This window comes from Protopterus annectens, chromosome 7.part0, assembly GCF_019279795.1.
Source record: "Protopterus annectens isolate FY-2018-M chromosome 7.part0, PAN1.0, whole genome shotgun sequence".
NCBI classification, from domain to species: Eukaryota; Metazoa; Chordata; order Ceratodontiformes; family Protopteridae; genus Protopterus; species Protopterus annectens.
Genome location: NC_056739.1, coordinates 329,092,054 through 329,104,128, shown reverse-complemented (window position 1 = coordinate 329,104,128; position 12,075 = coordinate 329,092,054). Strand labels below are relative to the sequence as shown.

Here is a 12,075-nt window from a genome sequence, read left to right as displayed (position 1 = left end):
CTTTATTTTACTGCCCTTTTGTTCTACTGCCATAATTGAGTTTTCTTCTAAATGACTATAAACTCTGTCGGCGTCAATTCCCATGTATAGTTTATACATCATTGGAAGACAAGTTATTGGTCTATAATTCAGGTCTATATTACAACGTCAAACTCACAGGAGTCCGAACATTGTAATATCAAACCCAAATGTTCGAAATATAAAAATAGAGAAGCCACAGAACACTGATTTTTTTTTTTCCCCAGGGAAAAAAATTGCTGGGCCGTTTTCATGGCTTTGCTATTTCCTCCACTGTGGTGCGATCTCGGAGTTGGTATATTTAAGTAGGGGGGTAGGGGGCACAGCCCCTACATTGAGGGGTGTGGGAGGCGAAGCCCCCCACATTAGTTTAAGTTTAAAGTTTACTTTTTTTTTTGTACTGGAACAGCTATTTTTTTCCCTGGGCAAAATATCGCTGTTCTGTGTTTTCATAATTCTTGGGTTTTGAACTTCATGGTTCGGTATTACCTCGCTCGAACTCCTGTGAGTTTGACGATGTGATATAGACCCCTATAATTCTTAAGGTAGCTTGCAGGTTCACTCTTAAGTAACAGCATTGTTTTTCCTGTTGTTAACTGGTGCGGTGTGTGTTCGGGGTGCGCATATAAATAGTTCTTACTCATGGCTAAATCCTCATGCAAAGAAGTTAATACTTTAAACCAAAATTTAAGTACTGCATCTGGGCCTGGTATTTTCCAGTTAGAGGCTTTTTTCAACTTTATTTCAGTCTCTCTGGCTGTTACTTCATCCCAGTTCATATCCTGTACCTTTAAACTTCTTATTCTCTTTTAATTTTTCTATCCATTTAGCATCTCTGTTATGTTTATTTATTATTATTTATTTAGGATCTTCATAGAGACCTCTCTAAAATGTATCTACTTCCTCTTTTTTTGGCAGTCTTTCAATTCCTTTTACCTTATTTCCCATTTCTCTATAAAACTTTTTTGGGTCATCAATAAATTGCTTATTTTGTGCTTTTCCCTTATATTTATCTTCGTATCTTCTAAGTCTTTCCGCCTGTTTTGAAATTTTTAGTTTGTTATCTCCAATAGTGCATAATAAATCCTGGTCTGTTCTAATACTGCGCATTGCTTTTATCACATCTATGTTAGTATTTTTGGTGATCTATTCCCTCTTCTATAATCTTCTAACAATGACACTTCTTGTCTTAACTGCTTTATAGTTTTCTCTATTAGATATTTCCATGATGGTATTCGCTTTTGCCCCCTGTGTTCCTGTGGTAGAACTTCATCAGTTATTAATTTTGCAGCACAGTAATATATTCTGTTTACTTCTGTTATATCGTATGGATCTCTATGGACAGTCCTAATTACTGTATTCATTTGTTTTATCAAGCTTCTGACTTTTGGGGTTTTATTAACCTTCTGCAGTTTTGATATATCTATCTTTGTCTATTAAATCAAGCAACTCTTCTCTTAACTCATTCTCTTCCATACTGAGGGCACATCCCTTGTTTTCCGTTTCCTGTGGACATTCTATAGAAAGTTCTATAGCATCTTCCTCTGGCACATTCTCTTCAATTTCATCCTGTGTCATCTGTTGCTCTGTCATATGGGAACTCACTGGCCTATCACTCCTCAGTGCTGACTGCATCAGAGTTCCCACAGTTTCCTGTTCCTTTCCTTGTTGTCCAGCTTCAAATTAATGTTTATACTGGTTTCCTGTGGAAGGCACTAAAATATCTTGATATGGCACCTGACCAATTGCTTCATGTTCCACTGGTTTTCCCTTAATTTGGATATCCATTGCTCTATACTGTTGTGATGCTTTCTGTATTTGATTTACTACACTGAATCCTTCTCTTTGCAACTGTTCCATAATCTCAATTTCTATTTATTTGACTTCTACATTACTAGTCTCTTTTTCTACTTTTCCTCTTAGTCTTCTTATTTTTTGTATTGTAAAGTTTTCCATATCCGGATTCCTTTCCCTATATTTTTCTTTAAATATCTTTGGTGCTGCTCTTTTTGTATTGGTTAGTTTTGTTTTCTCCTTTGCATAACTATTACACCATATTAAATCTCTTTTCCTTTCCCATGTCCATATTCCTTCTTCACATGTCTCCTGATCTTCTTGCTTTTCCTTACTCTGGGGATTCACTCCATCATGCTGCGATGTAGTCTGTTTTGGACCATCTACATTAAATCCTTCACTTCGCAGGCACTCCATAACTTCAACTTCTATTTCTTTAACTTCTGCTTTACTAATCGTCTTTTCTACATTACATCTTTGAGCTATTAGTCTTTTTATTGTGAAATTTTCCATATCTGGATGCCTTTGCCTGTATTTCTCTTTGAATATCTTTGAGACTGTCTTCTCTATATTAGCTAACTTGGCTTTCTCCTTTGCATAAATATTGCAACAGATCAAATCTCTCTTTTTTCCCCCATGTCCATATTTCTTTTTTTATATTTTTCAAATATCTCTATGTTTTGTTGTTTATATTTTCTCACTTCCTCAGATGCTTCTTTTTCCAAACAGATTAAAATTTATTGATCTATATACTGTTTTATAAAAATCTGTTGTATTAATGAATGCAAATTTTTATTTGAAGCTTCTGACAGTTTTTCCTGGGGAAGCATTTTTCTTTCCTCTAATTTCTCTCTTAATAATTTTGTATATCTTGTGTCTGGAAATTCTGGGCTTTTTACATAATAGTAACATTACATAATTTATTTATTATCCTCAATAGTCCACTCTATAGTCTTTATGGCTCTTCTTTGGCCAACCAGTTTTTGTTGTTTTTATGGACTGCTACTTCCTTCTACAACAGTGGGGCCATCCTGCCTGTGAGCCTGGCCTAGCCCCATTGTAGGAATGTTTCTGTATTTTGAGGATTCTACACTGTCATTTTTTCCAGTCCTGGCACCAGTACGCCTACCAGGATTGGGCATTTTTTTATCCTGGGTCTTGTGCACCCAGCTATCTTATTTTATTTTTAATTTACTTCTGTCCATGATATATGCTATATAAATACAGTCTATATATCAGTGTCGCCGTGGTGAGATTTTGTGAAAAAACAGGGTCCACCTCATGAAGGTACTCACCAAGACTTAAGGATGAATTCAATTTCAGCACTACTACTCTCCTTTGCTTGCTGACTTTTCATCTCTCCATCAGGACCCCTGTAGGTCAGTATAGGTATGCACATGTCCTTGAATGTAGGATTTTACAGGAAACAGTTCTGAATTCTGATTGGTGAAGATAATGCCCACCCACAAACTCATCAAGGAGGGTCCTGTCATCCATCATCTTGTATAGTAAGATCATACCTTCCATTCTTGTTGAATGTTTAGAAATGTGCTTTTGTTGAAGGAGATAGGTTGTCTTCAAACTAGTAATTAGAAGCCTTTCTACTGCAGTAAAGTGGGTTTATTACAACTACAGTCAAGGCACACTGCAAAATCTGGATTGGGGTGCTAAGTGAATGGCACTTGGCAGAGAACTGCAGTGTTTGTAGACTGATTCCTGAAGTCAAGATCTAGAGTTTTTCAGCAAGGAAAGTTCTGAAGTGCATAAGCTACCATCTTCTATGTGACAAGGCATTCAGATTTAGCACTGTTAGTGAATGCATTCTGTCAGAGCAGTTCATAAATTTGCTTTATGACTAGCTAGATAATCAGTATGTTTCAGACTATAAAAATAAGCAGCAATGATAAAAAATCCTGAATATAAACTACCTGCAGCAGGTGGTCCAGCCAAACATCCAATTCCAACAAAAAACATAGATAAACTGTAGGAACTTCCGATACTTGTACTGCCCATAAAATCCACCTAAAACAGCCAGTAAAGAGCAAAATGATTTGTCAGCTGTTGAGTAATATGAATTGATGTGTAAAACCATTCAGCTAAACACTTCTTAATTACACATTAGTACTTTAGCTGTTCACAAACACAGACACCTTATTCATCTGCAGATTACAGTAGACGCCCTCTTATCCAGTCTCACTGGAACCGGACCTTAGGCTGGATAAATGAATGGCTGGTTAATCAGAAAATGCATACAAAATAGTGTTTATAGGTTATAAATCAGCTAGAATAACAGGATTTGAGTTAGTATGCATTTTTCTAATGAATATGAAGTCCAGAACTCAAATGTCTGTCATTATTTAGCCCAGAGGAGGTAGAAATGTTGTTCTTCTCTGTTATCTTTTGCTCGGGCTACGGCAGAAGTTTGTTGGCTGGTTAAAGAGAGGCCAGATAAGAGGAAGTCTACTGTATTGTAAATAAAACTTATAGCAAAAGTTGAGATTAGTTACCAAGGAACAATAACTGATAAAACAGGAACATTATTGCAATGCAGGTAGACAGATATCAACTATAAAGAAAAGTATGTTATTGTGTTATCACCAAAACTCTTAAAAGCAGATATTGAGGTTGATCTAATTAAGAGGTTGAGCAAGGGAAAAGCAAAACCAAAGTCTCTTAGGTGAGTATGATTAGCCTGATAAATAGAGGATCACTAGCAGTGATGAAGGAGGGTACTGTGTTTATTCTACACGGTCCTTATCAGAAGTGTAAGACCTGTACTTGAGTCACAAAACTTTGAAACATAAATTGCTACTGCAAAGGCAATACACTGAACCTTAAAATTCACTGTAATGTTGTTACAGCAGTTTTGTAGGGAGGGTCTTTGCCTGCCACCTTAACATGCACCCTGCTACTTGTATTCACTAACTCTGAGATTGCTGTACTGAGGGGGGGGGGTTATAAACTCTGAGGTACTTAAACCTGAGACTATTACATATTCATTCCTTCACATTTTCTGTTCCAAAGATCGCAGTTATGGTTCTTGAATTTTCAGCAGGGACCTGATCTCCCTATAATAGGGATGCTATATACAGCTGTTTTTTTTTTTCCTGATGTCCTAGTTACATTTTTTTCTTTCTGTATAAATACCACCTTAAGTCTTCTCTCAAAATAGTCCAGGGGCCTCCTCATCAGAAGTAAGTAAATAGCATGATACGATGACCACTCGCTGCAGAAGGTTCTGTACAGGTACTCTGAATCTCTGTCTACGCTGAGAGAAGTTGTTTGGTGAGTATATCTGTAGGCATCTAAAGAACTGAATTTTTTTCCAAATATTTTTTTCAGTCTCATTGACACAGTGACCATCAGCCATCCCTGGTTATTCCTGCAACTCACAAGTGTGTCTTTTCCTCCAGAATGGCTGTAGTCTCCTAGGCACACCACCATGGATGAACACACTTTTTCACAATAAAAACTTTTTAATTGAAACTTAAAACAATATTAAAATGAAAGCTCTCACAAACAAAAGCCTCTTAGAATGATAAGCGCTTTTGGAAATTGGCCTTCTTCAGATCGTAACTTCCTATGGCTTGCTTAGTGAATTATACTGATACCATCCAATCAACAGTCTCCGTTGTGTAAATTTTGTATTCAAGCCAGGGTGATGATTTGCCCTTAAGTTAAAGATCCAGCCTATTTCACAGATTTCTGTTTGGTTTCGTACATCTCTGCCCCTATTGCTTACAGAAAGGCATTTAAATGCATGGGTAGGGTTTGATGAAACGTGGTTCGCTAGTGTGTTTCTAAGATCCTTATGTTTAATATCCCTTAGATGGCGTAGTATCCTGTCCTTCAACCGTTGATCATTTTTTCCTACATAAAATGCAGCACAGTGTTGACAGGAAGCCAAATAAACTAAATGTTGACTATTACATGTGGCAAAAACTTTGAAAGAGTGGTCACCCTGGCTTGAATACGATGATTCCCTTGAGATCGTTAACTTAAGGGTGAATCGTTACCCTGGCTTGAATACGATGATTCATTTGAAACCCATTCTTAAAAATAAATGTTTAACAATTGACTAAACCTGAGGGCTTGCCCATCTCAGTGGTATTCTATTGGTTATGATGTGATGGGAGGATAAAAGGGCGTTTACACAATGGAGACTGTTGATTGGATGGTATCAGTATAATTCACTAAGCAGGCCATAGAAGTTAACGATCTGAAGAAGGCTAATTGCTGAAAGCGCTTATCGTTCTAAGAGGCTTTTGCTTGTGAAAGCTTTCATTTTAATATTGTTTTAAGTTTCAGTTAAAAAGTTTTTATTGTGAAAAAGTGTGTTCATCCGTGGTGGTGTGCCTAGGAGACTTCAGCCATGTTTGCTTCATTTTGACCTAGGACGCCTTTAGCAGTTACAAGCTTAGTCTTTTTTGTGTTTCCTCCAAAATGGGGCTACTCTGAAGGAGAGAGAAAGTCAGGAGCAGCGATGTCGCACTCCATGGGCCCAGGAAGGGATGTCAGAAAAGTCTTGGTGTGACATCATTAGTGAACAATGGGATTTTTTTATGTTAAGCCTACAATCCTACCCTTGTTAGTAATCCTAGTGCAATGCTGCTACTCCAAGCCCAGGACAGATGTGTGCATTGGTACACCTGTATATCTCAGTTGGAGTGCAAGTGCTCTTTGGCTGGGCTGAAGTTTGTGAGCATCTGTGCATCTGAAGTACATTTCCAGGGTCATTTCCCTAGATGTTGCCTCAGTGCCTGAAGCCAGCTTGCTATTTTGGGATAGGAAGTGACTTTTGCAAGCCAAGAGCAGTTTTCTGCAGATATTGTGATAGTTTCTTATTTGTCACTAATGCTTTGCATTCCATATGAAAGCTTTCACTTTTTGTTTTCCCATGCAGTAATATATCAGCCTTTCTCATGCTGATTTTACCATTTTCTGGTTCTCATTTAAACTGCACAAAAATTTACTGTGTAGTTAATGACACTGGCTTTTTGGTCCTACTACAAAGGAGTTGCAGATTGCCAGTGGCTTCATGGAAAAGTCCTACTCTATCCACTCTTCCCACCCAGCAAGACAGCAATGTATGGGACAGCTGTAGATGTCATATCCTGCATTGCTTCACTAAGGCTCACAACACAGACATGTTCAGCATCTATGCTAATACAACTTTACTACTATTCACCCCACAGCATATTGTCTCTTCTTATTAAATGCAGACCAGAGAGGCAACATCCTCATATTTCTCTATCTACTGTGTTCTGTTCATGACACCTACAACAATTGCTCAGAGAAAGGCAGTAAAACTCATTACACAAATGCATACAGCATTTGCAACAAGTTTTTTTGAATTTGAAGCCTTACTCCACCTACACAAATTTTGTAGGAATCAATGAATCCTGGTTAAAATCAGAAGGCTCCCTTCCTCTATCCATACTGGAATCTTACAAGGCCTACATCATGATCTGAAGCCTGGAAGTAGGATTAGTGGTGGGGGATTGCTAATCATCATAAGCAATATTGACTATAACTTGAATGCAACTTCTGCTGTTAACATTAACTATGAATTCAGCTGACCTATCAGTGAATGCCAGCTACCATATTCATTTATTCAAGTAAACTAAAATCTGCTCTAATCTTTCAACTTCTCCCACATTCTAGTCTGCTGTAAGACAAGTCTTTAAAACCCTTCTTAACTTTCTGCAAAGCAACTCACTGCTTGTCAGAGACTTAAATCTGCTCTGGGTGGATAAGGCAGATTTTTTGTCCTGTGTATATATATATATATATATATATATATATATATATATATATATATATATATATATATATATCTCAGTTATAATATCCTTGATTGGTTCTGCACTAATACCATATCCAGATTTCACTATATACTCACTTACAGTGGGCTGTCCTTGTTCCTCCCTTGGCCTACCTCTCGGTGCCAATGTCTACAGGTCTGACCATTCAGTTGCCTTCCCCATGTTGGTAACAGCAGAGTGGCTGTCTCAAGCCCCAGCACCAACGATGATGTTCTTGAATCTGGCCTTCTTAGAGCATGGTATATCTTGGAGTTGAGGTGCTGGGGTCGGGTTTGACTTTGATTTTCAGAGTCATCTCTGCCCATGGTTGCTTTGGCTTTAGACAGTTCCACTCTGATCTCCATGTAAGAGCTTACTGAGTCAGTGCCAGCCACTGGTCTATAGCTCAGGTCCAGGGGAACCAGATCCATGCCATCTGTCCTCTGTTTCGGCTTTTGACATTGTGGACAGGAATATTTCCTATGTTGAGATGGGTGCCTTGGCAAATAGGCTGGATCCATCCCAGTCCCTTCCTCCATCTGTTTCCTCTGATACTCATCAGCTTTCTCATGACCTTTGGGCCTTGAGAGCCCCTGGTTTCAAGGCTCCCAGCTTCTTTCATATCCTCTTCCAGTTCTCCCCTTGAGGCCCATATCAAGAGTAAATATAAGAAGAACATTTGGACTCATCTGAGGTGCCCTTACCTAAGGAAACAGACCTCAGTGAAGACAAAGGGAGGGTCATGAAGATACTTCTTTTGGTGGCTTAATCAAATTGATGAAACACATTGTGGGGGGGGGGATAGGCTACCAACACATCTTCCCCAAAGAGTCGGCATTTCTCCTGGCTTTTGGTGTGGGCCCATCCACATCCTGGGTGTTTCCCCCCAAATATGTTTTCATCTATGTGGTTTTCCAGAGGGCCTGGAAGGAACCCAACATGGTACAGCCAATCCTCCTCAAGCCCAAAAAGGTTCTGGTTCCTCCCAAGGATAGGTGGATGCTATTGTGGGTGCTGCAGCCATCAAAAAGCTTATCTCAGAGGACAGTTCCACAGTCCATCCCCCAAACAGGGAGTTTCAGGAGTTGGGCTACTGGGAAAGCACACTATGCTTTAGGCACCTTTGCCCAACATATACTGGTTTATTTATCTCATTTGTCAAAGCTTCAGAGTGAGACTTGATCTTGTAAATGTCAAAGATGTTGAAGATGCAGCAGCATCCAGATTTTCAAAAGATCCTGGAGGCTCACATGTCTACAATACAGTTTTTCTATCCAGTACTGCCGATAGTACAGCCCAAGCTGAAGCACCAGTATTACCACATACTGCCTTGCCTGGATGCACTTATGCAACTTAGGGACTGTTTCAAAATGTCCTTTATCAAAGCCTCTTTTGATGGATCCTTGCTTTTTGGTCCATAGGCCAAGGATAAACTAGCTAGGAGCGACCAAAACAGAAGGATGCTGTCTGCTGTCGGACTTCACTTCTCCATCCCTCAAAGGTCCTTCTGTAGTAATCAAAGGGGGGAATTGCAGTAGTCCTTTTAGGATGCCCCTGGTGATAATTTACCTGGGGCAATGGTGGTAACTTTAATGGACACCTCCCTAGGGGCCAGGGTGGTCTGCAAAATTGTGGTTTCTCCAGTCCCTTTTTCAGTAAGCCCTTCCACCACTCCTGAAGGGTTGCCCACCTGCCATTCTCAGGAGGCAGTTGGGGCACTTGGTGCTCCATCCCAAACCTTGGGAGTCCATCACTTTGGACACTTGGGTGTTGAGAGTCATATCCAGAAGTTATACCTTTCCCTTTTTATTCAGCCTGAAGAAAACATCAAAGTACCTTTCCAACATTCCATCCTGTCAGTGAATGGAAGCAGCAGTGGAGATAAAGAAGCTGCTTCTCAACTGAGTCATCCAAGAGATCTTACTAAACCAAAGGGGATCCGGAGTGTACTCAAAATTCTTGTTAGTAGAACAGAAAAACAAGGACCTCAGACCCATTTTGCATCTCAGCAAGTTGAATTGATATGTCAACCAGACCAAATTATAGATGGTCACAGTGTAGTCCATTTTATGTCTTCTGAGAAAAGATGACTGGATGTGCTCAGCAGACTTCAGGGATGCATACCATCATATAAAGATAGCAAGACACTTCAGGAGGTTTCTGCACTTTGAGGTGGGACCCAGTCACTGCCAGTTTCAAGCATTGCCTTTTGGTCTCAGAACAGCTTCCTGGGTGTTCAACAGATGTATGGCAGTGGTGGCAGACTCTCAGGCTGCAGGGATTCCAGGTGTTCCTGTACCTGACAACTGACACCTGATGGCTTCCATGGGGTCATCCCTAACCAAAGCCAGGGACTACTTGCTCCAGTTGTGTCTATCTTGGGGCATAACAACGAACTATGACAAGTCCAATTTGGAAAAGGTACTGACAGTGGAATTCATCAACCAAATAGAAAAGCTATCACCCCAGAGGTTAAACCCTGTCCATTTTCAAGCATCTTGGGTCCTACAATCTCAAGAAGTCTCCTGCTTCCTCAGTTCTATATCTTCTCAGACAGCTGGCTATTTCTGTTTGCCTGGTACCATTTGCAAGATTCCACATAATTTTTCATTAATGATCTGTTGCATTTCAAAGGTCCTATCTCAGTCATTTGATGGAATTTCCCATTCATCAGACCAACATCTGCCACCACATTTTTGATGGCTGGAATCTTGTCTTGTATCAGCATGTCATTATTTTGTTATTCCCCATTCTCAGAACATGATTACCATGGATGCCTCCCTAATAAGGTGAGGAAGGGGTTTCGAGGGGAAGATGGTAGAAGTTACCTGATGTAAGTCAGAGGTCAATCTTCACATCAACATCTTACAGATGACAGCTATCTTCCAAGCACTGTAGGCCTTTCAGGCTCTCCTTCCCAAAGGTGTGATTGCCATCCAGTCCAGCAATATGGCAGTGGTGTGGTACATAAACAAGGAGGAACCTGTTCATACCTTCTATGTTGAGAGGTCATGAGGTTATGGCAATAGGCAATGTCCTTTCAATTATTTCTAATATCAACATACATTCTGGGAAATCCAATATTTTGGCAGACGGTCTAATCAGAAACATCCTTCTGCCTAATGAGTGCTTTCTCAAACCAAAGATAGCAGCATGTATATTCAGCCACTGGGTTCAACCCTGCTGCAATCTTTTTTGCCTGCTGCTCTCAACAAATGCAGCAGTTTGTTCACCATGATCCCACTAGAGGGACAGTCATCAAGGGACAGACTTCTATATGCTTAGCCATCAGGTCTCCTTTACGCCCATACCACAAACTTTGATCATGATCCTGATAGCCCCATTCTGCCCAAGACAAGTATGGTTCCTCTATCTATGACCTCAACTACTTCACCATGTCTGGGTTATGGGACTCCATTCTGGATCTGATGCCTCATCCCTTGAGACTACGTCACCCAAACCTTTAAGCTTTTAAATTAACTGCTTGGCTCCTCTAATTCCAGTGATGGACAGAGATCCCAAGTTTTCCAACGATGTTATGCAGATTCTCTTTTCTTCCCAAAAACCCTCAACCAGAAAGATGTGTGTGATCCTTTCTCTGCCCCCTTGGAGGCTATTTTTGATTTCCTGGCTGAACTTTTTCAATCTGGTTTCAGTTACTCAACTGTTAAAGTCCAACTGACACCCATCTCCAGTTTTCGTATAAGTATGGATAACACACTGGTTGCAGCTTTGAAAACTTTCTACAGCTTTCATAAAGGTAACTTTCTACTCAAACCTCTGATAAGTGACCCAGTCCCTAATTAGGATCTCAATCTACTTTTATAAGTCCTCTCTAGACCAACTTTTGAACCAGTGTCCAGTTTCTTTAAAAGTCCTGTCTTGGAACACCCTGTTCCTGGTGGCCCTTACATCCACCTGAAGAGTTTCTGAGCTTCATGTCCTGTCATCTATCCTCTGTTCCTCCTTATCTGGTTTTCTGCAAGGATAGAGTTACTTTAAGAAACAATCCTACCTTTCTGCCTTAAGTGGCCTCTCTATCGAATTTGAATCAGCTTATACACTTACCCATTTTCTTTACAAATTTCAGTAAAAATGCAAGAGAAAGAGAGTATTTAATCCACTGTTAGGATGTCTACCACCACTTGAGATTCTGTTTGGGCAGAACTTAAAAGTTTCAGAAACTCTTACCAGCTTTTTTGTCTCTTTTTCTAAATCTTGCTTGGCCAAGTCTGTTTCAAAAGTGATCCTATCCAAATGGCTCTCAGACTGTATCTCTTTTCCATACTCCGTGAAAGGGAATCTTTTACTTAACAAGCCTAGTGGACATTCTACTAGAGCAGTGGCAACTTCAGTTGTCTTTTTTGTTCAGACATTTTTGACAACATATGTACTGCCGCCACCTGGCTAAATAGTCATACCTTTGTGAACCATTACAAATTGGACATTCACTCTAGAT

The 12,075-nt window shown here is 39.8% G+C and overlaps 1 protein-coding gene across 6 annotated transcripts in view; it reads right to left on the bottom strand.

Moving 5' to 3' along the window:
- Positions 1-12,075, bottom strand: part of SLC16A4 (solute carrier family 16 member 4) — a 439,791-nt gene that overhangs the window by 109,306 nt on the left and 318,410 nt on the right. For all 6 annotated transcript variants that reach the window (XM_044076900.1, XM_044076896.1, XM_044076894.1 and 3 more), the window contains one exon: positions 3,741-3,834. In XM_044076900.1, coding sequence (XP_043932835.1) covers positions 3,741-3,834 — 94 coding nt within the window. The remainder of the gene's footprint in view (positions 1-3,740; positions 3,835-12,075) is intronic.